At 36.0% G+C, this 27,470-nt stretch overlaps 1 protein-coding gene across 4 annotated transcripts in view; it reads left to right on the plus strand.

The window, feature by feature from the left end:
* Window positions 1–27,470, plus strand: part of MYOF (myoferlin) — a 69,997-nt gene continuing 42,527 nt past the window's right edge. For 2 of the 4 annotated variants that reach the window (XM_030488989.1, XM_030488990.1), the window contains exons 1-12: window positions 4–195; window positions 6,020–6,075; window positions 6,920–7,011; window positions 17,234–17,342; window positions 18,666–18,750; window positions 20,901–21,061; window positions 21,862–21,990; window positions 23,483–23,545; window positions 23,658–23,708; window positions 25,303–25,333; window positions 25,810–25,925; window positions 27,116–27,242. In XM_030488989.1, coding sequence (XP_030344849.1) covers window positions 108–195; window positions 6,020–6,075; window positions 6,920–7,011; window positions 17,234–17,342; window positions 18,666–18,750; window positions 20,901–21,061; window positions 21,862–21,990; window positions 23,483–23,545; window positions 23,658–23,708; window positions 25,303–25,333; window positions 25,810–25,925; window positions 27,116–27,242 — 1,108 coding nt within the window. In that variant the 5' untranslated portion in view covers window positions 4–107. Of the gene's footprint in view, window positions 196–1,489; window positions 3,469–3,808; window positions 3,895–4,745; window positions 4,828–6,019; window positions 6,076–6,919; window positions 7,012–17,233; window positions 17,343–18,665; window positions 18,751–20,900; window positions 21,062–21,861; window positions 21,991–23,482; window positions 23,546–23,657; window positions 23,709–25,302; window positions 25,334–25,809; window positions 25,926–27,115; window positions 27,243–27,470 lie in introns of those variants that run through there. The other 2 variants (XM_030488991.1, XM_030488992.1) reach the window with 2 other exon arrangements.

Here is a 27,470-nt window from a genome sequence, read left to right on the forward strand (position 1 = left end):
GCCTCCTCTTCCTGCTAGCGTTTCAGTCCAGAAGTTAAGCAGCTTGAAACTTAAGACTTCTTTGAATTTCCTTGGTAACAATCGACATTTAGTCGAGACTGGAAACGATGCTTCGGGTGATTGTGGAATCTGCTACCAATATCCCTAAAACTAAGTTTGGGAAACCAGATCCTATTGTTTCTGTTATTTTTAAAGGTAAGAAAAACTGTCATAAATGTATTGAGGGAGGAGGTTTTCTGAAGGATCATGCCCTCTGTGAGTATTTGAAAATCTGTGGAAACATGTTTTCCTGAAGTTACATCTGATGTAACTTTAGGGAAGACTTTTTAATTAGAGAGACAGGAGTTACCTGAACAAAGTTTGAGCTGAGTGGAGTGCATTGGTCTTTTCTGGCCAGCAGTGCTTCTGTTTCAGGATCCACATTTTACAAGCTTTGCTTTAAAAACCCAAATCTAATTGCATAAAGAAATCCTCTTTTAATTCTGGTATTGAAAGTTACCTTGTTTTCCATCTGAAAAATCATTCCTCGGTCTTGATTACTTTGCAGAGCCACTGCTCATTGTTACACCAATTTTTGTTGTGACTGGTTTCTTTTTGTTATTACCAGCCTATTGAAAAACAGTAGTATCATTACTGAAGGTGCTTGGGTTTATGTTTTTTCTTTTTTGTTTTGTTTTTACAAACTGGATAGCACTTTAAAATTTTGCCTGTTGACATTATTTAAAGTAAAGATTTAGGAAGGAAGCCACATTTTACACTTTCATTGCTCATCAAATACATATAGGAGAAGGAGAAAACTGTGTGGTAAAATCAGCGTTTATATGTAAAGCCAGTTATATTTTACAGTATATTTTACCTATTGCCAACATTTCCTCACTTGGCTAGAATAAAGGAACTTGATTTCAAATACTGGTTCATCTTTAAGATGCAGAAACCTCCAAGCAGTTTTGGATCATGTAATGCATTAAACCAAACTGTGACAAACGGTCATCTTAATTCCTGGTGACCTGGTTTCCTAACTGTGCACTGAAATTGAAATGGTATTTCCCGAAGTATGAAGAGTCATTGTGGGGGTTTGTCACTTTTAGAAATCAAATCTGAAATCATGACATTTTGCCGGAGGCTGGAAAAGGACAAGGCAATGCACATCCAGTATGTTCCAAAATGAAGAGGTTTTCGATACTTCATTTCAGCATCAGAAAGATGTGATGTCATTCCGTTTCCTTTCTTTTCCTCTTTTTTGAGTTTGTTTTTTTTTTCACCCCCACTGTGTGTTAAGGCAAGTGGCTGAGCCTGTCTCAGTAGTTTTTGGAACTTCCTCATTCTTAAAATATCATTTTATTTGCCATGCAAAAAGTACTGTTACTGGAGTACTGTGAAAATGTGTTACCTCTGTTCCTGCAGTTTCATACTCCAGAGTTGGTTTATGCCTCAAGTGTCTATTTAATTCCTCCTTGTAATCCTCTGTTCCTGCAGTGTGCTCTAATGGAATTCATTTTTACCTAGTAAATACAAGTTACAGATCTGTATTTTTCCGTTTGGATTGCTGGATTTGTTTCTTAGACCTTCATTTATCCAAACAGGAATTGGGCAACAGACATTGATGGAATGAGTTTATATTTATCCTTTATTTATGTGCTATAACTAGGAATTTTAATGTTCACAAACATGTTTAACCATTGTTTTAAATACAGCTTCATAACTGTGACAGTTTTTTTAGTAGGATATTTAATTTCTCATTATAAGTGCCATTTCTTTTTATGTGGTTTTACTGCATACCAACAGTCTGATTTTTTTGCTTTCTGTCCAGAGTGATTCAAGGGGGCCAGAAAATACCGGGCTTTTGCCAGCTATTGAGCAGCTCTGATTGGAGTGAAGTACCTGGTTGCCAGGTGCAAGGGCATAGGGTCATATCTGAAATATGTTGAACTTGTGTCTGTTTATAGATGTTTTTTATATACAGCCTGTGCCCCCTCACCCTGTTAGTGTGATGAGAAACCAGTCTTATTTTTGCGAAGGTGCATGTCAAAGGGCAGCAGTCTTTCACAGTTGTCCATACCCACTGTAGCTCCTGGGGGGATGTAAAAAACACACTTGGGGGTTTATTTTCCGGACTGGGGAAAATTTGGGCATTTTCAGTACTTTGGCTGTAGCTCTGAATACATTTTTATGTCCTTGTTTGACTGGAGTATTCTTGGAGAAGTCTTGGAGAACAGCACTCATTTGACAGAAAATTGCTGTGGAAGTTGACATTTTATTAAACAGTGTTTTGTTTGTTGGCTTTTTCACACTGTAACTTGCATAGCTTTTGCTGATGTCAGCTTCAGCAATTTTAAGACTTCAGTGAAAACACACAGTATCTTTCAGGATTAGACATTTACAGCTATGCTGGGAAGAAAAAGGCCATGATCCTACAACTATTAGTATGTAAGTTACTCTGCACTTTATATGTTAACACACATATGTTAGTATAGTTTCATCTATGACCTAGTCAAATTTGTGTAACTCAGCTAGTTATAGGCTATATAGTCAGTACAATTAATACAGTGACATGTATTAGGTACATATTAAGAGGCAATAGCTGTTTCTGTAGTGTTATCTTATTTACAATAGAGGGTGGTTGTGCCCGCATTTGACTTAGTTTTTTCACACGTTTTCAGTCCAGTGGGATGGAACTTTTATTTACTTTAAGAACAGCTCACTGTTCAAAGAGAACTACACCCTGAGAGTAAACGAGTATTACTGCTTGGAATTGGGGCTGGAACTTTAGAATTCTGAGTTTGTCATCACTCTATGTGAGACAAATTAATATGGAAAACTGTTGCCATTTGCTGAAGTGGCATGAAAGGGTAATGATTAAACCAGTACAATTCTTTGGGTTTGTCAGATATACCAAACTGGAGAAAAATGTGTCAGATTCTTGTCTTTGGGTGTAAAAATTGACAGTTGCTTATATGTGCAGTCAGTACTAGGGTGTTTAGTGCTTTGATCATTCCTTTTGACTGCCTCATTCAGCTTTATGCATTAAAAACTGATGTGAAATGGCATTCAGTTTGATTGGGCCAGCTTGAATAAAATCTCTTTTCCCATTTGTGCTTAATCTCAGAGCTTTCCAGCAGGCCAGCAGTAGCGCATCGCTATAATTTATATTTCAGTGTGTGAAAGGAAAGCATATTAGAGTGCAATTATTCCTTACATTTATGTTTTCTGTTTTTCAGAGAATTAAATTACCCTAGCTTTAATTTCGTGGCTTTGGAGGTCTGCCCATTTGATCCTGCAGTTGCTGCCCCTGTGCAATCTTAATTCTTCATTCACAAAAGTTTTACGGAAATCTTAGCAAACTGAAATGTGATTTTCTCTTTAATCTTAGGCTCAAGACTGTTCTAAAAGATAATGTTTGCTTCTGCTATTCCCCATCTGCTGCAATTGATAAAAATACTAATTATGATAGAAGAAAAAAGTTAAGATGTAAGCATTGGTTGTTTAGCAGTACTGTAATCATCTAATAATGGAACAGTTATTATTTAAACAGCTCATCTTGAATGACTTTTTAACACCATCATCTCATCGACTATCACTAAGTTCTTATTGTGTTCATTTCCAATTGAGATGGTTGAACGATATGTGGTACTATAATGCCTCTATCAAGATAAAGCAAATAATGATTACTTCTACAGTACCAAGGTTATTGTAGATATCCTTTAAAGAAACAAGTATGTGGAGTGTTCTACCTGTACCCATTATCATTTCTTACTCTTTATTTGTTGTTAGGACCAAACTAAAAATGATGACTGGCCCTATTTTACAGTTTATTCCAATGTGATTTGCAGTCCTGGCTACTGTAGCTGGATTTGTTACCAGTAGAAGAAGGCAGCCTGAGGACCTGAAACTTATGTGAGCTCCTGGAATAACTGGGTGATCCATTTTACTCTGCTTGGCAAAGATTTTTTTTTTTGGTGGGAAGAAGAAAGTTCTTTGCCAACAGTTTAAACAAACAAACAAAACCCCACTATTTTATGTGTTAAACAATGATAAAAAGTGTAATTAAAAATGTCAGTAATGTGAAGAAAGTATGTGCTCGGAGAATGTGAATGCTACACTCAGGCTGACTAAATTACAATTAAACCCCAATGTAAGCGGTGTTTTCCAGTGTTTTTCATCCAACTTGCACAGAAATGCATAACACAAAAAGTTTTTTTTCTTAGTATAATCTGGACTATACATATTTTAGTGGAATCATAAATCTTACTTTTGTTTTTATGAAAATGAATAGTCCAGAGTGAAAAATTTTACGCAACGTCTTGACTGTTGTTCAAGTCAGGGCTTTCCTTACCATACAAAGTTACATTTGAGCTTAGGCAGAGTTCATAGGATCACTAGTTCTATCAGGATCAGGTCTGTGATTCACTATCTCCTTTACAAACAGCTGCAACTGTTCCTTTTCTCACCAGCACGTCTTTCCCCTGACTCCCAGCTCCTATTTGTAGGGGAATTTGTAGTATCAGTGCCAAACCCCAGATATTCTGAGATATTGGGGTTTGAAAATGCTTTGTCTCCTATTAGATAACATTAGAAGTTAACTTTCTATCACTAGATGTTAATTAGTTCTTTGTTCTGCAAAATGTGAGTCCACAGCATGGTATGTTATGAAAGCCCTTTCCTTTGTGGTACAATATGAGTCAATATCCTGTATAAATTGAGGACAATTCCTGTTACAGAAGTGAGTCAGTTCTTGCAATTTGCAGTATGGGATGACTTTTCTTCTGCCAGTACATCCCACTCTCATCCAATAAAAAGAAGCACCACAGTCTGCTGCTTGAATAGTGGGTATGTGAACTTCCCCATGTGCTATGTCTTTACTCTTGCATCCCAGGTCTTTGCAACGTTTTCCTCACAAAGTATAACTATAACTCGCAAATAATAAAACTGCTATTACCTTTACTGTAGTCCTTAGATACAAAGAATGTGTCTGAAACTTAGCCGCCTTGTGCTGGCTGAGCATTTTATAGATCAGCAGTTAGTTTACTGACTGTACTTAAATATACTTATTTGTTATCACTAATATTTGCAATTTCTGTTTAGAGAGTTGCATATTTGTCAGTCTTCTTTTGTGCTTCTGAGTGTCATGTGAAGACTTGTTCTCTATCAGAGCTGTATACATACAGCGCAACCAAAAAGTAAAACTAAAGCCATGACATGTTATCTGCTTTGAACCTGTTGTAAGAAAAGGATTTTGTTTTCCTTTATAATAGCTGGAGGGGCTACAAAGGGCTCCTGCAACACCTGAGTTGTATTATTCCTCTCAGGAGAAGGAATTTGAATTCAGTGCCACACTATATATAATTTACACCCCACCCCACTCTCCCATGATTTGTAGGTTGACCAAATGCAAATTTTACCATGAAGTATGGAAAATTTGTAATTTTTGGGCTACAGTAAATGTCAGTTAAGTGATCTGCATAACCTCTAGAAATCATTTTTTTCAGGAAGGACTGCATTTCCTCTTACATGCATATGTATTTCTGCTAATATTTGCTCATTTAAAGGAGAAAGTGCTGACACTGGAAGCAGATCTTAAGATTATTTTTTTCAAAGTGATTTTATTTCAGAGCTACACACTTAAAAGTGTTTTGTAACTTGGATATGGGAAACTTGTAACACATTTTCTTTACTACTGAAGTTCATTACTTTGAGGTTATTGATTGGTTTGATGTCTTTTAGTCTGTCTTCTTTCATCACTACTGAAGTTGCAGTCAAGGGTCATAAAAGATTGAGAAACCTAAACACTAATTTTTTCTTTTCGGGAATACATCTAACAAAACAGAATAAAAAGCCTCAACTACTAAATTGCCCAGGGGACTTTTTGATAGTAAAATGTGCAGCTACTGGAAGAGGCAAAACGAATTGGAACATTTGGTTTAAATCTCGAACTTTCTGTTAGAAAAGTGAAAGGAAAAATTGTAATGTTTGTGTAGTGTGTTAGCAAAAACAGATCATCACACTTTGTTTGTATTTGCAGATGAAAAAAAGAAAACAAAGAAAATTGACAGTGAACTTAACCCTGTCTGGAATGAGGTAATTATTTTTTTTTTTAATCAATTCTTGGTCTTTTTTAAGATAAAACACTTGTAAAATTGGTAGGTCAATTCTACAGTTGTGAATATTGGTTAGAAATGGGAACTAGTGATATGTGTTCTTTCAAGGTCTTAGTAAATACAGGTGAACGGATTCATCTTGTACCATGCATTACAATTCATTAAATAATGTTTTTATGTGGATATCTGGTGAGTTCGTGGCCTGTTTTTGTTCCCTCTGACTTTGAACCAAATGATATTCAGCCATTGCTTAGCTATTATATCCTTTATTATATAATACAAAGAAACACTACAGAATTTGAATCATGTATTGAAGTTTCTCAAGGTTTATTTGTAGGACTGGTAGGACTGTAGGATTTTTTTTATCTTCAGTAATGTTTTTCTTGGAAATAATGTTTTGGTTTTTTTTTTTTCACAACCAAAAATTAAAGATTATTCTTACGTTTTGTAATTAGGAATACAAGAAAACCTACAAATATTTGTCTAAATTTAACAGCAATTATAGTTCAACCAGTATTGCAGGGGAATAGTATCTGATCTTACTGATGGTAAGAAAATACTTATGTTAGTGTAAGTGGAACTGCAAAAGAGGTTATGGCTCAGTACTAAATAATTTAGTTCTTTTTCCATTATTGTTACTAAGAAGTAGAAAATCAAGAATGTACTATGAGCATTTTTAACTTTGTTTTTGCAGATGTAGACTAGTCTTGTCTGTCACTAAATGCAAAATTTATTTCTGAATAATTTTGTTGTATACATTACCCCACTGTTAATTAATTTACACATAAATTGTAATTTGGCTTTGCTCCATTATTTTTGTTCAGATTCTTGAATTCGACTTGAAAGGAATTGCTCTGGATAATTCATCTTCCCTGACAATTATTGTGAAGGATTTTGAAACAATTGGACAAAACAAGTATGTTATTTTTCTTCCCTTTTTTTTTTTCTTTTTTTTTCCTTTTTTTTTCCCCCTAGAATTAAACACAACTTTCCATACAGAAGTCCAGGGAAAAAATTGAACTGATAGTTACTGAGACAAATGATAGATGTAATTAGATGGGTTCTGATGTAATACCTACTTGTAGCCTATTAGCCAGTGAGCTTTCCGTCCCTCACCAGCTGGATTGTTACTCTGAAGCAAAGTGTCAACTTTCTTTTTATGCTTAATTTTACATATGCTGAAGCTAAATGAAAGGAATGTTATAGCCATTTAAGGCAGAATTTGGGTAAAATTTAGATCCTTTCAGCTATTACTGTCATTTGAAAACCACAGCTGCCATATTTTACTTGGTTCTTACTTGTAATAAAGGTCCTTGTGTAACTAGATTTACGCCACTACAGGTACCTGGTGCAGGTTGTCATCTTTCAGAACGGTGCAGATCAGTATCTAAGACTACTATACATAATAATTGTCCAGAAAGTAGTTTTGGAGTGTTCTGAATTGGCATTCTCAGAGCGGAGCTAACAAACCACCACAAATTACAAAATGCAGTTAAAGTTCTTAACTGTCTTTTAAAATCTCCCAGAGAGGCTATATTTTGCATCACTTATTTAATTCTTGCCTAGGAAGAGGGAAGCCTAAGTTCAATTTCCTATCCTGTCTGGAGGGATTGAAGTCCTAGACTTATGTCCTGGGAGAATGGCTTATTCATCAGGATAAATATGTTGGATAAAATACAAAAAGCATCTTGGGAATGGAATCTGGTTTTCTGTATTTTTGAGTGTTCTAGCTAGTGGGGTCTATGGAATGTCTTGTTCCTACTATATTCTTCCTGGTCCAATGAACTATGAGTTCTCTTCACAGTCATTAAAAAGCTTGAACTTGAAAATAAAAATAACTTCCCCAAGATCAGCTTGCAGAACTTTTTTTCGATGTCAAATGTGAGAGTAAATTCTCTCATACTGAGAAGTGAATCTGTCACCAGTTTGGTGAGTGTTGCAAGCCTCAGGCACATTGCATATATGGAAGATTGCTAATGCTTTTGCTAGCTCCTTTTCTGATTATATTTTGAAAACATTGTTTAAAAATGGATTGAGGATTTCCTTCTTTGGTTGGTGGCTTGGTTTTTGTTTGTTTGGTTTGTTGGGTTTTGGTTTTTTTTGAGGAAATACATAGTTTGGTATTAAGAGCATTTTCTGTGAAAAGTAACCTGAATAATCTCAGCAGAGGAAGAAAATGCGTATCTAACTTTCCTTAGAGGAGGACTTTAGAGTTCTAAAACTGGGGTGGGAGGCTGCTGAGAACTGCCTTTTTTGACATTAATTTCTTGGTAAGGAAAGGCAGAGGCTTCTATCGGTGAAGGATTTAGAGTTTAGGTCTTCAGCAGATAAATAGAAATTTTCATGATGCCCCTAAGATTCAGGAATTTATGGCTCTTCTCTCCTGCACCATTTCTGTTTGGTTAGTGCTGTTAGTGCATGTTAGGCTTGAAAACTACCAGTTCAGTATGTATAGCACCTATATATGTAAAATTGGATTCCACATTTTTCAGACATCTAAATGGTTAGTTTTAGTTTTGACAAAATCGGGTTTTATTATTAATTTTAGAGAACTGCAGATACACAAACAGTAGCTGTATCTATGTTTGCCTGGAAGATATAACACAACACATAAATAGCTTTAATAATAATTTTATAAATTTAAAAAAAAACAACCTGTGTAGATGAGGCCCTTAGTGACATGGTTTAGTGGTGGACTTGGCAGTCCTGGGGTAATGGTTGGACTCGATGATCTTAAAGGTCTTTTCCAACCTCGCTGATTCTATGATTTCCTTCAACTAAAAAATGAAAAATATATCTAGTTTTTCCACATATGAAGTAATTACTACAGAAAGGATGCACACAGTGTGTGATTTTCTGGATTGTTTTCTGTTTAATTTTTTTTTAGTTTAATCTTGCTCTTGAAGACACTGAGGAAGGAGCCACCTTGAATTCAGGCTTCTATCTTTATATGAAAGTAGACGACATTATAAATAGGTTTTGAGTACTGAAATGCTGTCAGGTATCCATGTTGGCATTTAAACATTTTTTGTAGCTTTATAAACTTACAGAATAGGATCATGTAGTAAGTAAACGTAGAACTAATTAAGGTGTCTTGTTGAACTAACTTTTAAGAGTAATCTTTGTATTTTTCAAACTTTTTTAACTTTTTTTTTTTTTTTTAGTAAGAACAAATTTGTTCCTGTGAATTTGAGTTGATAGAACCTTTTGACTATGGCCATTGAAAAAGATTGTTGCCATGAAAAATTAAAATGGTAAACGTAGCAACACAGGAATTCAATTAATTCACATTCTATTAAAAAGCATAATAGATAAACTTAGTAAAGCTGGAGGGTACTTTTTGTCATTTTGACCTGGACTTCGAGGTTCCTGCTGTATTTGTGTGATGAAACAAATACATAACGTGGACTTATAACAAGTTTTATGTGGCTCTGAACAGATGATGATACAGATTTAAAAAAATAAAGTATCTATCTGGAGTTTTATAGGATTTAAGCTTTAATTTAATGTCAGAATGGGATGTGTACAGGGTACCATAAAGCAAAAGCATGCAGATCATTTCAGTGATGAAGACATAAATTACTGGCTGAAATTGTTAGCAACCTCTTGTGTTCTTCACGTTGTTTGCATGAAATAAAGCTGGTCCCTAAAATCAACTGCAGGAAAAGAGTAAGGTATTGGGTGGTGGCAAGCTAATCAGAAAGGTTTTCTTTTAGATAATCTACAGCAGGGATAGAGTGTATTATTTTGTGTTGAAACATGCTTGTACTAAAAGCTCTGACAAAGCCTACAAGTTCTTTCTTAACACACACAACAAGATAAAGTTTCATCAATGTGTTTGATCTTTAGCTATCCCATAGTGGTTAAGATCTTCTGCCTATCTCCGCTTAAATTTGTCTGAAAAGGTAAATATATACATTTAGACAAGCATCATAGAGATTTTTCTTAAATCTGTGCAGAAAAAAGAAAAGCTTATCAAAAATGAGATGCCAGTTTGCTAATTCTTTGTAGAAATTCCTAGATTTTAAACAAGGATCTATTTCCCTGTTTGCTGCAGTCCTGTGCTCTCTCTTTTCTGTCAATAGCAAGTAGTGTTGGCTGCTGTCAATTTGAAAGGGAGTATGATATCACATCACCTTCTTTCTTTTTTTTTTTTGGCAAATTTGGATATTTTATGAGACTGAGCCAGGCATATACACTCATGTTTAATGATAGTAGTCCACTTCCAGTGTTAGCTTTACTTTACTACCTTCTGCCTCCTCCTAGTATGTGAATTCAGGTTTTTACGATGCCTCAACAGTTCTGTTGTAAAATCACTGTGAGTCAAGCGGTGCCCTCAGATCTCTCATTCTTGAGATTCCTGTAGGTCAGTAAAGCAGGGATATATTGCATGCCTCTGACTTCAGGGGAATCCCATAAATCAGAGCTTGATACAGGAAAGCTTGCCAGTAATCAGAATTTTGCAATGGATTTTATAATGTGTCAGAAAATAAAGGAAGGTGCTTATCTGAAGCCCTTAAAATGTTTCACTCTGTATATGGGTTCAAAGTTAAGTAGGCATGTGTTGGTTTTTTCCAGCTGTATTTGGACTCATAGTTGTAGCACTTAACCCCCAGCTTGTGCAAATGCCTGTTTGTTTTGCTTGTGGATGTTGTCCACTACTTATTCTGTGTACAATTTAATACGTAAACCAGTAAAATTATTTAGGAAAGTGATTTCCATGTATGGAGCTGTCCAAATATATATATAGTCCATACCAAAGACAGAGCAACACCATCAAAGTAATGCTGTTTCAAAATAAATCCTTGATAACCACCACATATTTGCAGTGTATGATGTGTTTGGAAGGGCTATTGGCAGGGAAACAGGATAAGGGGGTGCGAAGTGGGAAACACATGAACAGGCTTCCTGACTGTAAGATAATAGGAAATGTCATCTTGGATTTCTTTTAAGACACAAAACACTGTAAAAGCGGAAGAGATTGATACTAATAAACATTCACATTTAGACAAAGGACCATATGAAAGAGAGAATTTGGAATAAGTTTTCTACATATTACTTGCATGTATGCATAACCTGTATTTCTGTAGTTACTGATTCTATTTACTAATATGGAGTTTGAGAGAGATTTGGGACTAGCATATCATAGTTTTGCCATTCTTTCACAGTATCCTCTTTTAATACTGAAGAAAAAGTTTGTGGTCAGACACATGCCTGCAGTGCTGCAGCATTGCAAATAGATGCTTGATGGAAAAGTGTGCAAATGACACTCTCTTGCTTTGTGTGTTAGTTCAGGATTGGAAAGACGGAGTACAATGTCTACCTACAGTCCTTGCTACTGAGAGTTCTTATAATGACAGTTTAAAAAAAAAAGGTGGGGGGTAGGGAAGTGAGGGCTGGACAATACTGTATTAATTTTTTCATGTAAATTTGTGGTTAACTGAAGTCTCTCAGAGGTAAATGTCCATTATTTCAGAAACCCAATGTTTGCCATGTGCTTTTGACATTATTCATGAGTAGACCCATTAACTTGGAAGGTGTATTTGGTGTTTAAGCTAAGTGGGATTTGAGTCTAAATCAATAATCTTTCCTTTAGAGAGTCACGGTTTTATATATTTTACTTTAAAGTCTAGATTGAAATTTAGTTTTTGAGTGTATAGGGTACATCTAGGGGACTGAGTCACCCAAGAAAGACCAATGAGGAGAAACTACACCATGTCTTTGGTTTTATCTCCTTTCTTCTGAAGGAAAATAACCAGTGAGGATTGCTACTGTTATTTCAAGGTAAAAACGACTTCTGCTCAAATGTTCTGCTACCATTCTTTGTGGCAGTGTAGACTAGAAGCAGAACAATGTGTTTCTCAACCCAACTCCCTCTCTCTGGCTGCTCACTCACAAAGCTTCTAACTAACACGCACTGCTATTCCATCCAGTGTTACTCCTGGCTAGTTCTGGGCACCTGGTCCATTTGCTGTGCCTAAGTGGTGACTACAGAACCATAATCCCCTCTAGAATAACATAGCAAAAGATTGCAATATAATGCACGATTTGTAACAACTCCTAGAAAGTTATATAGCTGTTCATCCAGCCCGTTCTTGTACTGATGTAGGAGGAGGAGCTCAGTGGATGTTATTCTGTTTTTACACTGTGCCAAAACACTAACTCATTGCTTTGGCATGTTTCTGTAAATAGAGCTAGAAAGAACACTGGAATATTTTTCTGTTTCTTTTTTCCCTGGAGATAGAATTTACTGCTGCATTTACAGGATCACGAAACTTTTGCAGATAGATTAAATGAGTGCTCTTCAAGGCAAAAAGACACAGTCATGGGAAATGATAAATAAAGCAAGCCACACTGACGTGTGCAGCCAGACCATCATAGGAATAAACTCGAGAGAACTCATATGATCCATGCTTAGTTAGATTTTCCAGCATAAAGACATTTGAAAAGAGAACACATCTGTTTTCTATTATGTCTAATAATGTTAGTAGAAAGATTTCAAACTCTCAGGACACAAATCTTTATGCAGCTAAAAACCAAAGAATATAAAACAAAAAAAAAAAAAAAACCCAACCCTGTAACTTCAGTTGTTGCTTTAAAGGTACAAAAACATTAACAGGAAGTTACAGTTGTGTCTGAGTGAAGCGATTTTCATTCTATTTGAAAGAGAGTTGAGATTATGTGTTTCCCCATGTTCTTTGCGTAGTTAGTAACCTAGCGACACAGAGGAAAAACAGATCAGGCACACCCTTTTCTCAAGCAGAAAAATGCAGCCACAAACGAACAGTGCAGCAAAGTATTTAATCATGTTTAAGTATTTTCCATAGTTAAATAATTTCTAGATTGTTTGAATCTTCCTACAGCTGCACCCTTTTGTGTGGATTCTTTTGCATGTCAGTGTGGCTGTGCATAGTTGGAGGTTTTCCTTGCATACATTGTATGCAAGATCCAGCCTGGTTAAGATTCCAGTTTTGCGGTTTTCTGCCTTGTACATAATAGTACCCATGCTTTATTTCTTTTTTAAAGTTTGTTCTTCCAAAAAGTATTATAGAATAACTAAAGAAGATAAAAAATAGTTGGTTTGCTTTTAATAAAAATTTTAAAACACAGTACAAATAGCAGAAGGTGTATGTTGGGTTTTGTAGCATAGACTTTATAATGGAATATATACACTGAGAAAGAAAGGTTGAGTGTAGGTGTAGCAATTATAAATGCAGAGTGGGATCAAGTTTGCTGATGAGAATAATAAATATAAACCTCTGCCAAACTAAACCCTTAAAAATATGTCAAAAGTATTTAAATGCTTGACTTTCATGGGATTAAAATCACTGGGCTTCCAGTAGAAGTAGCATGTAAGCAGCTGGAGGACATGATATGCTAAACAATTTCGTGTAAGTTGCTACCTTCAAACAGAGGAGGAGTACTAAAATGGTACTGTGAGTTAGCATTTCCTGATCCAGGCATGGATGTAAAGTTTCACTTCTCCCGGTTATTTGGGCAGCTAACAGGAAGTGCTAACCATAGTACTAACAGATTACTCAGCTTTGGCACAAATGTGACACTAATAGGTGTTGGTCATCAGTACTTCATTGATTTCAAGCTGATAAATTATTTCCCTTTGACTACGGAGTGGAATGCATCATAGGCCTAGTAGTGAAAAGGTATATTTGAAGTGATTTAAAATCTGCTTTTAAATGTGGACTTGGCTTTTATCTTTGTTGTTTTATTCAGTGGTAGACCAGAATGTTTAAACTGCTTATGGATAAGTTTAAGAGGCATGGCTGACTGGGCACTATATGTATACGAGTCTTAGGGGTGGCCAAAAAGGAAATTAAGCAGAGTTGAAAAGCAGTACTCATTTGCAGTCTACTGCCAAAACAGCTGATGAACAAAAGGTCAGAGGATGTATTGAGTTATTCTGAAAGCTGAAACTACCCCACTTGATGGTGTTAAGAGACCAGCGTGATCAAGCGTAGTCTGCCCAGGCAAGAGGAAGAAAGCTGAAATTGCTCCAGCAAAGGACAGTGTCCTTTGAGGATGAATAGGTGACAGAAAGTCTTTTCAGCTGTGCTGGAAGGAAAGGACTCCTTGTCACCTTGAAAGTCATGACTTCAGTAGGAGATTACACGCAATCCTGCCTGAGAGTAAAAAGTCTTCAGAAGATCACAGCAACTTCATAGTAATAATACAGAGAACTAGTATGTAACTGTCTAGCTACATATCAGAAGTGAGTACAGTTGCAGACCATGCAGCAGAGCATTAAACAGCAATGAACTGTTGATGGACATGGTGTCACAACAGCTGCTGCTATCTGACTTAGCTGACTTGGGCTTACCTGACTTAGGCCAAAGATTAAAGACCAGAGAGAAAACAGCTTCATCTAAGATCTGTACGAGTGACAAAGATGAGATATAGTGATGACCTTGAGGCGTTCCTTGTTAATTTTGAAAATATTACCTTAGCTGTTGAATAGCTGTGTGATCAAAACCAGACTGGACGTGGTCCTGGGCAACCTATTCTAGCTGACTAGCAAAGGGGATGGACTGGATGATGAAGTGGTCCCTTCCAAGCTCATCAGTTCTGTGGTTCTCTCAAGAGAGGGGTGAAATATTACAAATCCAGTGAAAAGGATGACTTTGGGGAAGGCAAAAGACTAACTGCTTAAAGCTTAGAATTTGGCTAAGAGTTAGAAGTAGGTTAAGATAGTGTATAGGCTGAATGTTAGCTTTCTTGCTCTTGCTAGAGTGGAAAAAGACTGGAGGGAATTGTTGCCCAGCCTGTTAAAGAAGGGGGAAACAAAGGACATTAAAAGCAACCAGTAGCAAGCAGTCTATGTAGATATGTAGACTCCCTCTTCAGTCCTCGGAAGGTGACCAGAATGTTAAAACTGATTACTATGCATTCAAATGTGTGCACAGTTATGATCTGCACAGGACAGATGAGGATGTAAAAATGGAAATTTAGGCTGGAAAACTCCAAAAGCACTACTGTGGAACAGCTGTTCTTGAGTTAATGTCTCCAGATCAGAGGGTGTGGTGAACAGTCATCCAGAAATGATTGAAACAGTCATCTTGCTGAAGCAGTCATCCAGATGATTTGAAACTGGGTGACTTCTGAACTGAAGTTCTTTTTGGAGTTTATGTAAGTCACTTCAACTCATATCAAATCAAAATAGCAAATCTACAAATTTTTTCTATAAATGTATATAGGAAAATATTTTCTTTGCCTTTCTCTGTAATCAGGTTTGGCCTAGCTGGTTTTGGGTAGTCTTGTTGGGTTTTTCTCTTCTATGATAACTCAAAATATGTACGTTTCTCTCTCAAATGGGAAGGCATAGCCATGATTGAAGAATTTGGGGAAAATAAGAATATTTGGAATTGCTTAAAGCTTAGAATTTGGTTATGGGTCGGAAGTAGGTTACGATAGCGTTTCCCTAAAGCTGAGAAATGCATGGAGTCAGTGTTTCAGCTAATGTCCAGCTCTGTGCAAGAATTTGTAAGAAGTGAATATGTACTTGGGGTTAATCTAATGCTCACTGAAATAACTAGGTGTATTTCCATAGTTTTTTTAAGAGCACTGGATCAAGACTATAATACCGAATCCAGGTGTCTGTTCAGTAAAGGGAGGAGAGTTAGGTGTTAGAAATGGCATCAGAGCTTCGGTTATGGTCATCTTAATGTTTAGAACAGCTTTGTGCATTTCCTCTGCAGCATGGCCTAATCTTAAAGTGCTTTTCACATGTAGCCCATCCCCTGTGTGTGATGAATATGAGGCATAGATGAAATATTACTGTGCTTTAGCAATTAGGGGAGCAGAAGTGAAAGGCCTGAGAGTGAGTCGAAAATATCAAAAAGACAACTGGGATTGGAGGAGTGAGATGGACTGGGAAAGAGGAGTTGTCTGAGGAGGTGACAGCACCAAAGTAATTCTAATAGGTTGTTCAAACAGGAAGTGTAGTTATTTTTTGTGCACAGCTAAATAAAAGTTTTAATGTGTAATACCTGGAATGCATATTTGCAGGAAATTAATGTTTTATACTTACCTATCCTAATGTACTTTGCAAAAGGTAAATTATGTTCTCATGATGTATCAACTGAGAGCAGCTATAATAATGCTCTTGCTCCATGTCAAAAAATGCCCTTGCCTCCTTAGCTTCTCCATGAAAAAGCACTGTAATCAATTCAAGGGGACCACAGTTAAGTTCTCTGCATACAGATCTTTTTTCCACTTGGGCAGCAAAGCTGGTATTTTGTTTGTAAAACTTGTTCTTTGTAATATTTACAGGGTGAAACTATCTTAGGTTTTTTTCTTCAGCAAAAATCTCAGTTATTCTAATAATCCACTTCAGTATAGGAGTAAACTGTTATTACGTACTATGGGAATGAAATACAGTGCCAGATATCATGAGACCAATGCCCCACTGTTAGAAACTCTGCCTAGAAGAAGTTTCTCAGGTTAAAAGTGCATGCAGTTTTCACTTATTTGAAGAGAACGGGTGTGACAGATATGGTCCCAAAGAAGGCAGAGGTAGCTGAGGACAGTCTACAACATAATGTCACATCCCATGGGTAGCTTCCTTCAGTAGGCCTCTCTAGAGCCATATTGAAACATCCTGAGAATTTAGAGGCAAGGAGAGGAACCTATTCCAAAATGTAGAGTATGAGCCACAAGATTAATTTTGTGAATCCTCTACTAAGCACATTGATTGAATTTGTTCTGTTTCATTGTTTTCATTACAGAGATGTTGTATGCCTTATTGTGAGGACGGGTATATAGGGGAAGAAATCATTACATCAGTTTACCAGTGAGAATTCAATAGGTGAAAAAAGTGACGTGGCTGTTGAAAGTTATATAGATTCTTTTCAAAAATACACATAAAATTTATTGAAATTTTTGCCTAAAACTGTGTCTTCCATAAAGAACACCAACACACTGAAGTGCAATGAAACAGAAAATATAAATTAGCAGTACACAGTCATTAGCTAACATTTGCAATGACCTTTTGTTGTGCAAGTCATGGATTTTCAAGTCATGGCTGGAGTTACTTGATTGACTAACAGACACTAGCCAAAGACAAAAGGTAACTTCTGTTTGATGTATACTTGCATTCTAACCATGATTTTTTTACTTCATTTCAGATTAATTGGCAGTGCATCCGTAGCACTTAAAGATCTTGTAGGTAACCAAAGCAGATCTTTTCCCTTCAAGCTCATACCTCTGCTAAATGAAAGAGGACAAGAAACTGGAGTGAGTGGCTTACATTTCCTTATTTTACTGTATTCTAGATCAAAATTCTTCATCAATAGGGCTAATAGTAAAACAAAAATATTTTCACGTTATTTTTACTGTATAAATTAAATGCTTGAAATTTTGTAGCAAAAGCTTCAGACAAAGAAAATTTGTAACAAGATATAATTATGTCCATACCATCTGAGTTTGTTTAATATCCTTAAAGTTAGATAAATTGTTTTCTGTATATGTATTATGTATTTGTATATATGTGTTATAAATATCATGGGCCACAGACTATGCATGGCCTAGATGTTGAAGAAGAGCATTTTCTGAAGTACCAGATGCAGTTCCCGTGCACACTTTTTTGCTGTATTCTTTCTAATAGCCTCCTATGTCATAGGACTGGTTCTATAAAGCACATAATCTGTACATGTTCACTGCCAGCTCAGTTCAGAAAGTTACACAAGAACTTGTTTAACTTGGTTTTGCACCTGTTTAAATTTAACAGAGTTATTAACTGGTTATTAACTTAGTTATTAATTAAGTAGTTTCTAGAACTGGGACCTTTCTGTGTTTGTGCAGTCTAGCTGTTAAGCCACTTCGTACCGTATTCTAGTACAGTCAACAATAAGAGGCTTTAAGGGTAATTTCAGTATCTCAGCAGCAGTAGTTCAATATCATGGTTACTTGGTCACAGGTTTTTTTTGCTGACTCCTCATGTTACTGTGGCAACTAGGTAAATAATGGTTTATTCAATAATGGAAAACCACAGGCAAGCATAAAAAAAGACAATTCTATAATTAGAATGGAAAATGACTTGGTGTTTTTGTTCCAGGGTGGAGGTAAGAACAAGGAATTAGAAGAGCCAGATAGGAAATTTATTATGATTCAGACTTGAGCCAGATAGGAAAATTTAGTTATGGTTCAGATTTGTTTCACTGCTGGTCAGATCACTGCCTTTGGTTTTCCATCTGCAAATTTAGGATGTCACCTAGTCTGCCATGAGTATTGTGGAACTAAATAAATGAACATTTGTAGAACATCTTATATACTTGCATTGTGACAGATTTTTCTAAATATAGACACACTGATTCCATTTTTTAGATATTATTTTAGAGCCTATTCCATTAACTGCAAATTGTATAATCTTTGTTGCGTTTATCTATATATAGCTTAATAACAGTTTATTAATTTTCTAATAGCTGAAATGTTATTATAAACTGTGCTGTTATGTGAATAGCTAACTGTTCATGTACAGTGTTAGAACAACTTACTGCCCTAAATCAATTGTTGTGAATACTGTGTGTTATATAAAAAACCCTGTGTATTTCTTTATAGGCAACAATCGATTTGGTAGTAGGATATGAGCCACCAGCTGGACCTACAAATCCAAATGATCCAGGAGGGACCAATATACAAGAAGGTATTTCAATCTTTTCTTAGAACATTATAGTTAAAAGATCATGGAAACATTTAAGATAAGGCAAGAAAGTGATTCAACAGCATTGTTCATCAGAAAAAAATGTAACCAGAAGTAAGCATGTCAAGACTGCCAGATAGTGATTTTAAAGAAATTAAGGATGATTCAGAACTGCAGCTAGGAAGAAAGTTGGCATTTCCTGGCATAAAAGGGTTGTTAACATAATTTTCTCCAATAGAATCAGGTTACAAAAGGATAATGTTACTTAAGAGCTCTTCAAAATGGCTTTTGTTTAAGAAAGAAAGGTTTTTGAATGCTCAAAGGAACAGCCGTTACCTGCTGTAATGCTAAGGCTAACCAAAGAGGCACGTTTTTGGAAGAATTTTTCAATTACTTTCAATGTCAGGGAGCTTTGTGAAAGGATTTTCTTAAATGATTAAACTTCTTTTTTTTCCCCTGTAGAATAAGTAAGTTTTGATGGACACTGTTGTACCTTATACCACACTAGATATTTGACTAGCCTATGAAATACTGTGACCAGTAGGGAATATACTTTGATCTCCATATATCATATTAACCAGGCTTTTGCTAAGAGTGTTTTTGAGAACCTGTTTTTCCAGACTCTTGAAAGAACTGTGAAGGTTTTTTGCAGCTGACAGGCAAATAATTACCGTAATATCCAGGATGTGTTTGTACAAAAAGAAGTAAATGTAATAAATGTTACATGTTTGAGGATAAATAACCAGTTTGACCATTATCTGCTAATAGATACTAACATAAGAAGGAAAAAATTGAAATGAGGAGTCTTCTGGGGGGGGGAAATTTTGATTCCACTGACTTCACTGAGAGGTGTTCTTGGGGAGTGGAAGGATAGGTAGTGCAAACACAAAAGCTGTGTTAAATTACTACACTTCAAAATAATTTTATAGAAATACAGACTTGAAGGCTAAAAGTGCAAATTGACTTATATGAGATTATTTTGATAGCTTTAAAAAAATGTATTTGAACTATAAGGTAATACAGGTAAAAAAAAGATGGCAAGTTTTTATCTAGTATCCAGCAACTGCATGAAAATTATCTCATTGCAAATTATCAAACACACCTTAGTTACTTATTGTAAATACCTATTTCCCATGAAATGAAATCACCTCCCCAGCTGAGATTGCCACAGCTTGGTTTCAGAAATTTGAAATTAAGTGCTAAATCCATTTCACGGATCCATTATAGCAGATGGATTTTGAGAGATGTGAAAGAGGTGGGGTCTTTGGGATCATAAAATACATTGTATGGCTATGTCTGTTGTTTCATATGTCTCTTACAAGGATCACAAAGGACTTCATTATGCAAAGTGATCATCACTCTGTGTTGGCAAACTAATTCATAAAGTTAGCAAACATTCTGTTTATGCTAACCATCAGAGGCACAGCTTCTGTAGGTTTTACCATAGTCACCATTCTTCAGTTAAGAAAAGAAGCTGGAAACATTAGGGAGGGTCACACTTTTGTGGTCTGATATTTACGGATCCTGTTTTGCAATACTGGAATCTCACTGTATGATACGGTATTCTAGTGTCACGTGGTTGTATAACAGTCTTCCACAGAGGTGATTTCAGAACTGTCAAAGAGGCTTACTAAGAAACTTGAATTTATTCCACAGTTAAATGCTGTGGAGGAGGATTCAGAGTTTTATTCTGGATGGCAAACTCTAAATGTCTTCATGTTTTCAAGATTCTGAAGAGAAAAACAATGCTATGCTATAGCCTAGTCTTGCTGCTGGGAAACAGCTTCAACTGAAATAAAATTAATCACTTTTGGTGTACTGTGAACTAGTCTGGTGACATTAACAGCTGAAGTGTACTTTGTTAAAACTTCAATTGGTTTCTTCAGAAAAGTGCATGGCAATTGTATTAGATTCTCTGCATCCTGAAGAGTAACAGATTTACAATTATTTTGCTTAGGATATACATTTTTCTTAAGCAGGCTAAAATGACTAGCTTTCAAAAGCAGTTGGAAGCATGTGGTTAGCAGAAAAAATGTTGAAATGAGATAATAATACAGGTTTAGTGGAACTCTTGGATATCAGATTCTTACTCTTGTAACTTTAACATCAAGATGTACTATTTATTAATTGCACTGATTTTTTTACTGTATAAGATGGAGAAGATGATGGTGGTTATGAGGATGGCTTGGATGGTCCAGTTAGTAGTATCACACCAGCAGTTCCAAGTGGCACGAAGGAAGCCCAGCTAGCTAAACGTATCACCAAAGGAAAGAAAACACGGAGAATCCTTTCTAACAAACCACAAGATTTCCAGGTAGTAGATTCATTAGGGACTGTAGTGGTAGGGCAAGGGGTAATGGGTTCAAGCTTAAGCAGGGGAAGTTAAGGTTAGATATAAGGAAGAAGTTCTTTACAGTGAGGGTGGTGAAGCACTGGAATGGGTTGCCCAAGGAAGTTGTGAATGCTCCATCCCTGGCAGTGTTCAAGGCCAGGTTGGATGGAGTCTTGGGCCACATGGTTTAGTGCGAGGTGTCCCTGCCCATGGCAGAGGGGTTGGAACTAGATGATCTTAAGGTCCTTTCCAACCCTACCTATTCTATGATTCTATGATTTATTAAATGTTGCATGTTTGCTTTTCTGCCTGATATGACATTGCTCCTTTCTCACAGCCTGAGCATAATTTAATGTCAGATTATGCAAATCGAATTCACTGTAGAGACAGTCTCTTCATTTGGAAGCCTGTATTTCAAAAGTATTTTTCAAATTTGCGTGTTACAGAGATGTCCAATTTTGTACAGTTCTGACTGAGATCTAGATGAACCTTATTTATCGTATAGTTGTATAGATATCAAACTACAATAGCACCTTTAAAAATAAGTAGTAAAAGCAAGTTAAAAAAAAATTTACTGAAATAATTATCACCAAGTTGTCTTGTAAAATTCAAGTAAAATTATACTTGCTATTATAACTAAGTTTAAAAAGTCAGTCCAATCCATATCCGCCAGCTCCTTCAGGTGGCTAACCTTTTTGGTGATATACTAAGAAATTGTTGGTGATAGATAATATAGGGAATGGATTAATGCAAATGTTTGATTTTTATTTTTTTTTCCCCAGATTCGTGTTAGAGTTATTGAAGGTCGTCAGTTACCTGGAAATAACATAAAACCAGTAGTAAAAGTTCATGTTTGCGGTCAGACACATCGAACAAGAATCAAAAGAGGAAACAACCCATATTTTGATGAAGTGAGTGGTGTAAAGACACTGTAGCCGAAATGTTGATGCTATCAAATGTAGAAAAATAGTTATTATGGCTTTCATTGTGATCAGTGAATAAGAATTTGCTAATATTTAAGGGTAATTGTGGCTAGTATACATTTTGCAGTTCCCAGCCCCTTTGTTTATGTATTCACATCACTAAAAACACATCTCTGTCATTGGCAGTCTTAGCAGATAAAGCCAGCTAGAAGGAAGCCAGATTTCAGCTGAGACATATGGAACATGTTCTTTGATAGAGGTGGCCATGTGACATAATAATGACTTTGAATGGTTGTGTGCAGGTTATAAAAGGACAGAAAAAATAATTAGGAATCATTGCAGTCCTCTCTGGTGCGTGCAGATGAGCTTTCAGTGCAATGCTTTGGGTCAATAAGACTGCCAAACAGGATCTGGAAATGTCATTGCCTTGCTATCTGTGATTTGTAGAAGTACAACTAGCTTGCTTTGTCCAGAAAGGGATTTGTATGTCAAACACACTGAAAAACAGGAGAGAATTCAAAGCCATATAAGGGACGTAAGAATGATCCCATGTCTGGAAGACTAATGTTGCAAAGCTTAAGCTTAATAGAGGGAATGCTGAGGGATAACTGATAACAGTATTGTCTGGACCTGTGTAGAAAATGCAGAAGATTCTGGAACGGGGTGGCAAGCATGTTTAATACATGCAGGCAAAACCAAGGAAGAGATAAAATTTGAGACTCAAACTAAGCTGTAGGTAGCAGCCAAGATTTATGAAGCAGTGGTAAAAAAAGCAAAGGGAGAAAACCATTTGCACCTTACATTGAATCACTTCCTAGGCAGTCTTGGTATCCTGACTAGGCAAAAAATGGAATAGGAAGGGACCATGCTTATGTACTCTTCACTTTTGTTGGCTACAGTACTGATTGAAGTATAGCTGGGCTCAAAGACCAAACTCAGTGAGACGTATACTATTAATAAAACAAATAAGCTAAATAGGATATTTATCTTCAGGCTGTCAAACTATCAGATTTATTCCTGTGGCCTTGAATTTCAAAGATGTAAATCATTAGAATCACTATCACCACTAGCCCTAAACAAGACCTTTTTTGACAGCTACAAGAGGGATGGCCAGACAAGGATTTAATATCCTGGAAAATAAACTACCTTTCCAAAGTTGTTCCCCTGAGGAAAATGTGAAGTGCAGAGCAATGAGCCAGGGCAGTACTGAAAGTTTGCAGCACAGCTAAGCCTGCTGCATTCATTCAAATGGAAGTTGTGACTGTCTTTTGTCTACTTTGTACTGAGTTTATTTACTGAATTTAGTTTTTTATTCTGTGCTGAATTATCATATAATGTGTCCAGCAAGGAGGCAGGGTAAAAGTACTGTAGCAGGCATGCTTCACAAGCCTTTTAAAATAAAGTTTTTTGCATTTTCAGTTCAAAGAATTGTGTGTTTGTCATTTTGAGACAGGTTTTTTGTTTGTTTTTACCTTAACAGATATTTTTCTACAATGTGCACATGACTCCTTTAGAGTTGCTTGATGAAACTGTTAGCATTCGGGTAAGAAAAAATGGTGCATGTTCAAAAGGCTGTTGGATGCATATAGGATTGTTTGGCCATTTCACTACGATGTTTAGAAACTTTCTTGTTTCGTGCTTATCTCTCTTTTTAGGTATATGATTCTTATTCTCTACGAGCAGACTGTCTAATGGGAGAATTTAAGGTGGGTGTGAAACTACTTCTGTATTTTGACTAAGTTAAATAAAATGAGAGAAATTTTTTTTAAGTACTTGTTTTAAATGTTTAAATTTATGCTGCTTTAGGAAAGGCCAAAGAATTACCTGATGGTGTCTTGCTTTTAATGCTAGAAACCATTTGCTTAAAGCACTAGTAAACTGTTTTCTTCTTTTAATAGATTATTGTTAAAGAATATTGTGTTTTATATACCAAGTTCTCTAACTTTCATCCAAGAGAGAAAAATATTTACCAAAAGGTAATTTTTTTCCTTAAAAGGTGAGGTGATTATTTGGTATGAGGTAGGGTTTGAGCAGACAATTTTGTTAGGTAGGTAATAGGCATAATAGTGATATTTGTGGCAGCATAAAGATGTACACTCTCAAGTGATGTGGAAAGGTGTTCCTTTGATCATAAGTTTGTTAAGTAAAAGAGATGGTGGAAAAGTCACTTAGTTAAAGTAAGTTCTGTGGTTCTGATGGTATTAGTGAGATTGTCTTTAATTTCTATTTGTTATGGTCAATACGGGGAGGTAGACATCTGCCTATTGAAAGTATTCCTAAAACAATACAGACAAAGAATTCACCTGGTAATTGTAATGGCTACTGGGATCCCCTACATTTCTAACATCAGTGCTGGTTGTATTTTCTGTTTGCTTATTTTGTACTGCTTAAATTCAGTAGGTCTCTCTAGATCAGTTTTTCATAAAAATATGCAAGTATGGAAGAGTGCTCTTTTCTAAATGAAGCGGTTTCTGCAACAAACCTGGTTGCTTTTGTTTCTCACTGCTTATTATCTATGTAATTTCTAGTGATTCAGAAAGTGGTATATTGTTCTGTGGAGGACTGATCATTTGCTAAGCAGGTGATGGCATGTCATTTACCTACTTTCTGTTCCTGCAGGCACACATTCCAGGAGAAAACCCCAAGGGTAATTCTCTCTAGAAAATCGCCCTTTCAGACTTTGCCTGGAAGGAATACTAGCCTCAATTGCCATGAGCAAACACAGTTACCGTCCTGAACATGTCTGAAATCTGATACAATGAATACAGTCTTGGTATATGTGCACTCTTGTTCAAATTTGGCACAGTGGGGGAAAAAATTGGCCATCGTCTTCATAAAAGAAAGAGGAAATTATTCTTTAAAAAAACAAGCTTCATTTCTGGAACTGAAGGATGAGATGTTGGGCAGGAAATAGAAACAAAAGCATTCTGAAAAGCCTGTCTGAACATAAAATAATGGGGGAACACAGGGAATTCAAGAAGCAGTAAGCTAGCTTCATTTCTGTCTCTGATAAATGAAAAAGCTGGGGATCTGAGAAGAGAAAAAAGTATCTACACCTGTTAGTTCTAATACACCCTTTCTTGCATTTTCTTCTTGGCCTCTGTGTCCATTCAAAATCGCTCATTTTTCAAAAGTAAGTCGTTTTCTCTTTCTCCTCCCAAGAATATATTATGTGAACTTTCTTTTGTTTGTGACAAGAACAATATAGTAGAACTCATTAAAAACTTGAGGGGAGTTGTCCAGCATTTTTCTGGTTTAGCATTTCTTCAGAGGTAATGCCTTTATCTTTCTTTATTTCAGATTGACATTGGCTATGTTTATGATGAGCCTGGTAAGTAACAGTTACTTCAGAGTTTATTTCCTAGCTTGAAGCTTGAAGTTGAAATATTTCACTAAGTGTCTAAAGTAAAAGAAGAAAGTTAATGGAAAGTTATTTGTGATTGCTGCTTTTAGTATTATTTAAAAAAAACAATCAAACAACACAGAATTCCTTTCAGTGGTTTCAAGATGAAGTACAAGCACCCAGAACTTGGATATTAGTTTTTGTATCAAAGACCTAAAATGTGAAAAATAATGCAAAAGTATTTTATAATTATGTCCCTGATTTAGGATGCCACAACATTTGAACACCATTAGATTTCTTATTTTTAATGGCATTATTGTGACATGTACAGGACAGAAAAAAACTGTCAATAATTAGTTTCAGGATAAAGCATGCTTTTGGAATAGTTGGCTTTAATTTTATGATTTCTGCCATTTTGTAATGGATATTACTGGGGGTGAGTGGTGGTATTTGTTTTATTTTAGGCCATGCAGTCATGAGAAAATGGCTTTTGCTGAGTGATCCTGAAGATACAAATTCAGGAGCTAAAGGCTATATGAAAGTCAGCATGTTTGTCCTGGGAACTGGAGATGAGCCACCAGTAAGTTTCATTTAAATGTTTTTCTTCACCTCTCCACCCCATGGATATTTATTCATGTCCCTCTCACACTTTTTCAATGTGTATAATTGACTCTGTGAGCAGTATTTAAAAGTAAGACAAGATTACAAGTTGTTTCAAGGCTAACTAAGTGGCTAACTCAAAGCTTATTTCATTAACCTGTCCAATTAAGCCACCTCTGGACCAGCTCTGGTTGTGTTGATCTACACATCCTGGAAGAAGTAGAGATGTGTTAGCCCGGGTTTGCATGCAAGCCAATATGTAATTTTCCTTAGCATAGCTAATCAGCCTGAGCAACAAATTGATACCAGTTCCAGGACTAAGTCAGGAATGCCTCCACTACCACACGATGTAGACAAGCCCAGAGATAAACCTGAGTACCAGAAAGCTTCAAATAGTATGCCAGGTGAAAATCAAACCCATCAATAATTACAAATTAAGCACAAGTAACTTGATGCATGTGAAAGCAGTAGGTAGTTTTAACAATCCAGTCCTTAACTGTCTGCAGTTCTGCCGAGGTAAAAACAGACCCTCTTTTCTGTGTGATGCTTTTCTTACTTGACCATTGTCTGTAGTTTAACTTTGGCTGTTCTTCCTGCCTGAGATTTTTGCATACTGTTCCTCCTTAGTTAAGTACGATATGGTCCCCAGAACCGTGGAAGATCTTGTTTTATATTAACTCTTCCTTTCTGCTATCCTCATGATTCTTGAAATCACAAGGATATGTCTAGTTATTTGTGGTGAAATTTTGTATTTCCTATTTATTTTAAAAGGAGGAAGCAGTAAGTTCTGGTAAATTAGATCAGATCAGAGTTGCAGTAAGATGCCTTATCGCAATATTCATCTTGAAATGAGTATGAAAATTGCATGAAGTTGGTATTGTACAAATGCCAAAGTCATCATCATCTGATGATGATGATTTTTAAAGTGTGATTATAATTGGCTCCTGCAATTGATTACTTTAGAGATAAAAATGTAAGTAAAAGTGTTTAGGTAAAATTAATTTTTGTGGCTTGATAATTTGATAAAATCTCATTCTTTATAATAAAACAGACAATAGTCTTCTTTCTGAAGAGTATTGTGGGCATCAGTTTAACTAATCACCTTCATTCTGTACTTTACTTTGTCATTATTATATACCATATACTATGTCCCACTATATCTCCCAACAGGTTGAAAAAAGGGAAAGAGATAATGAAAGTGATGATGTGGAGAGCAATCTGTTATTACCTGCTGGAATTGCACTTCGATGGGTCACTTTCCTTCTCAAAATCTACAGAGCTGAGGACATTCCACAAAGTACCTATCTTCTGATTACTGGTCCATTGGTGTATTTGATTACCATTAGAAATATTTGTGTTAGCTGTTCAGAAAAAATCCTTGAACATAAACCATCTTGAGTGTTTTACATAGCCGATTTCAAGTCCTTGGTAACACTCAGTAAGTCTACTTAATTCTCGTAATGGATAACGTAATATGATACCCATTAGATTAGTCACGTTCATCTGTTGCTGAGTGGGCCACGCA

Source organism: Strigops habroptila, chromosome 5, assembly GCF_004027225.2.
Source record: "Strigops habroptila isolate Jane chromosome 5, bStrHab1.2.pri, whole genome shotgun sequence".
In the NCBI taxonomy this organism is placed as follows: Eukaryota; Metazoa; Chordata; class Aves; order Psittaciformes; family Psittacidae; genus Strigops; species Strigops habroptila.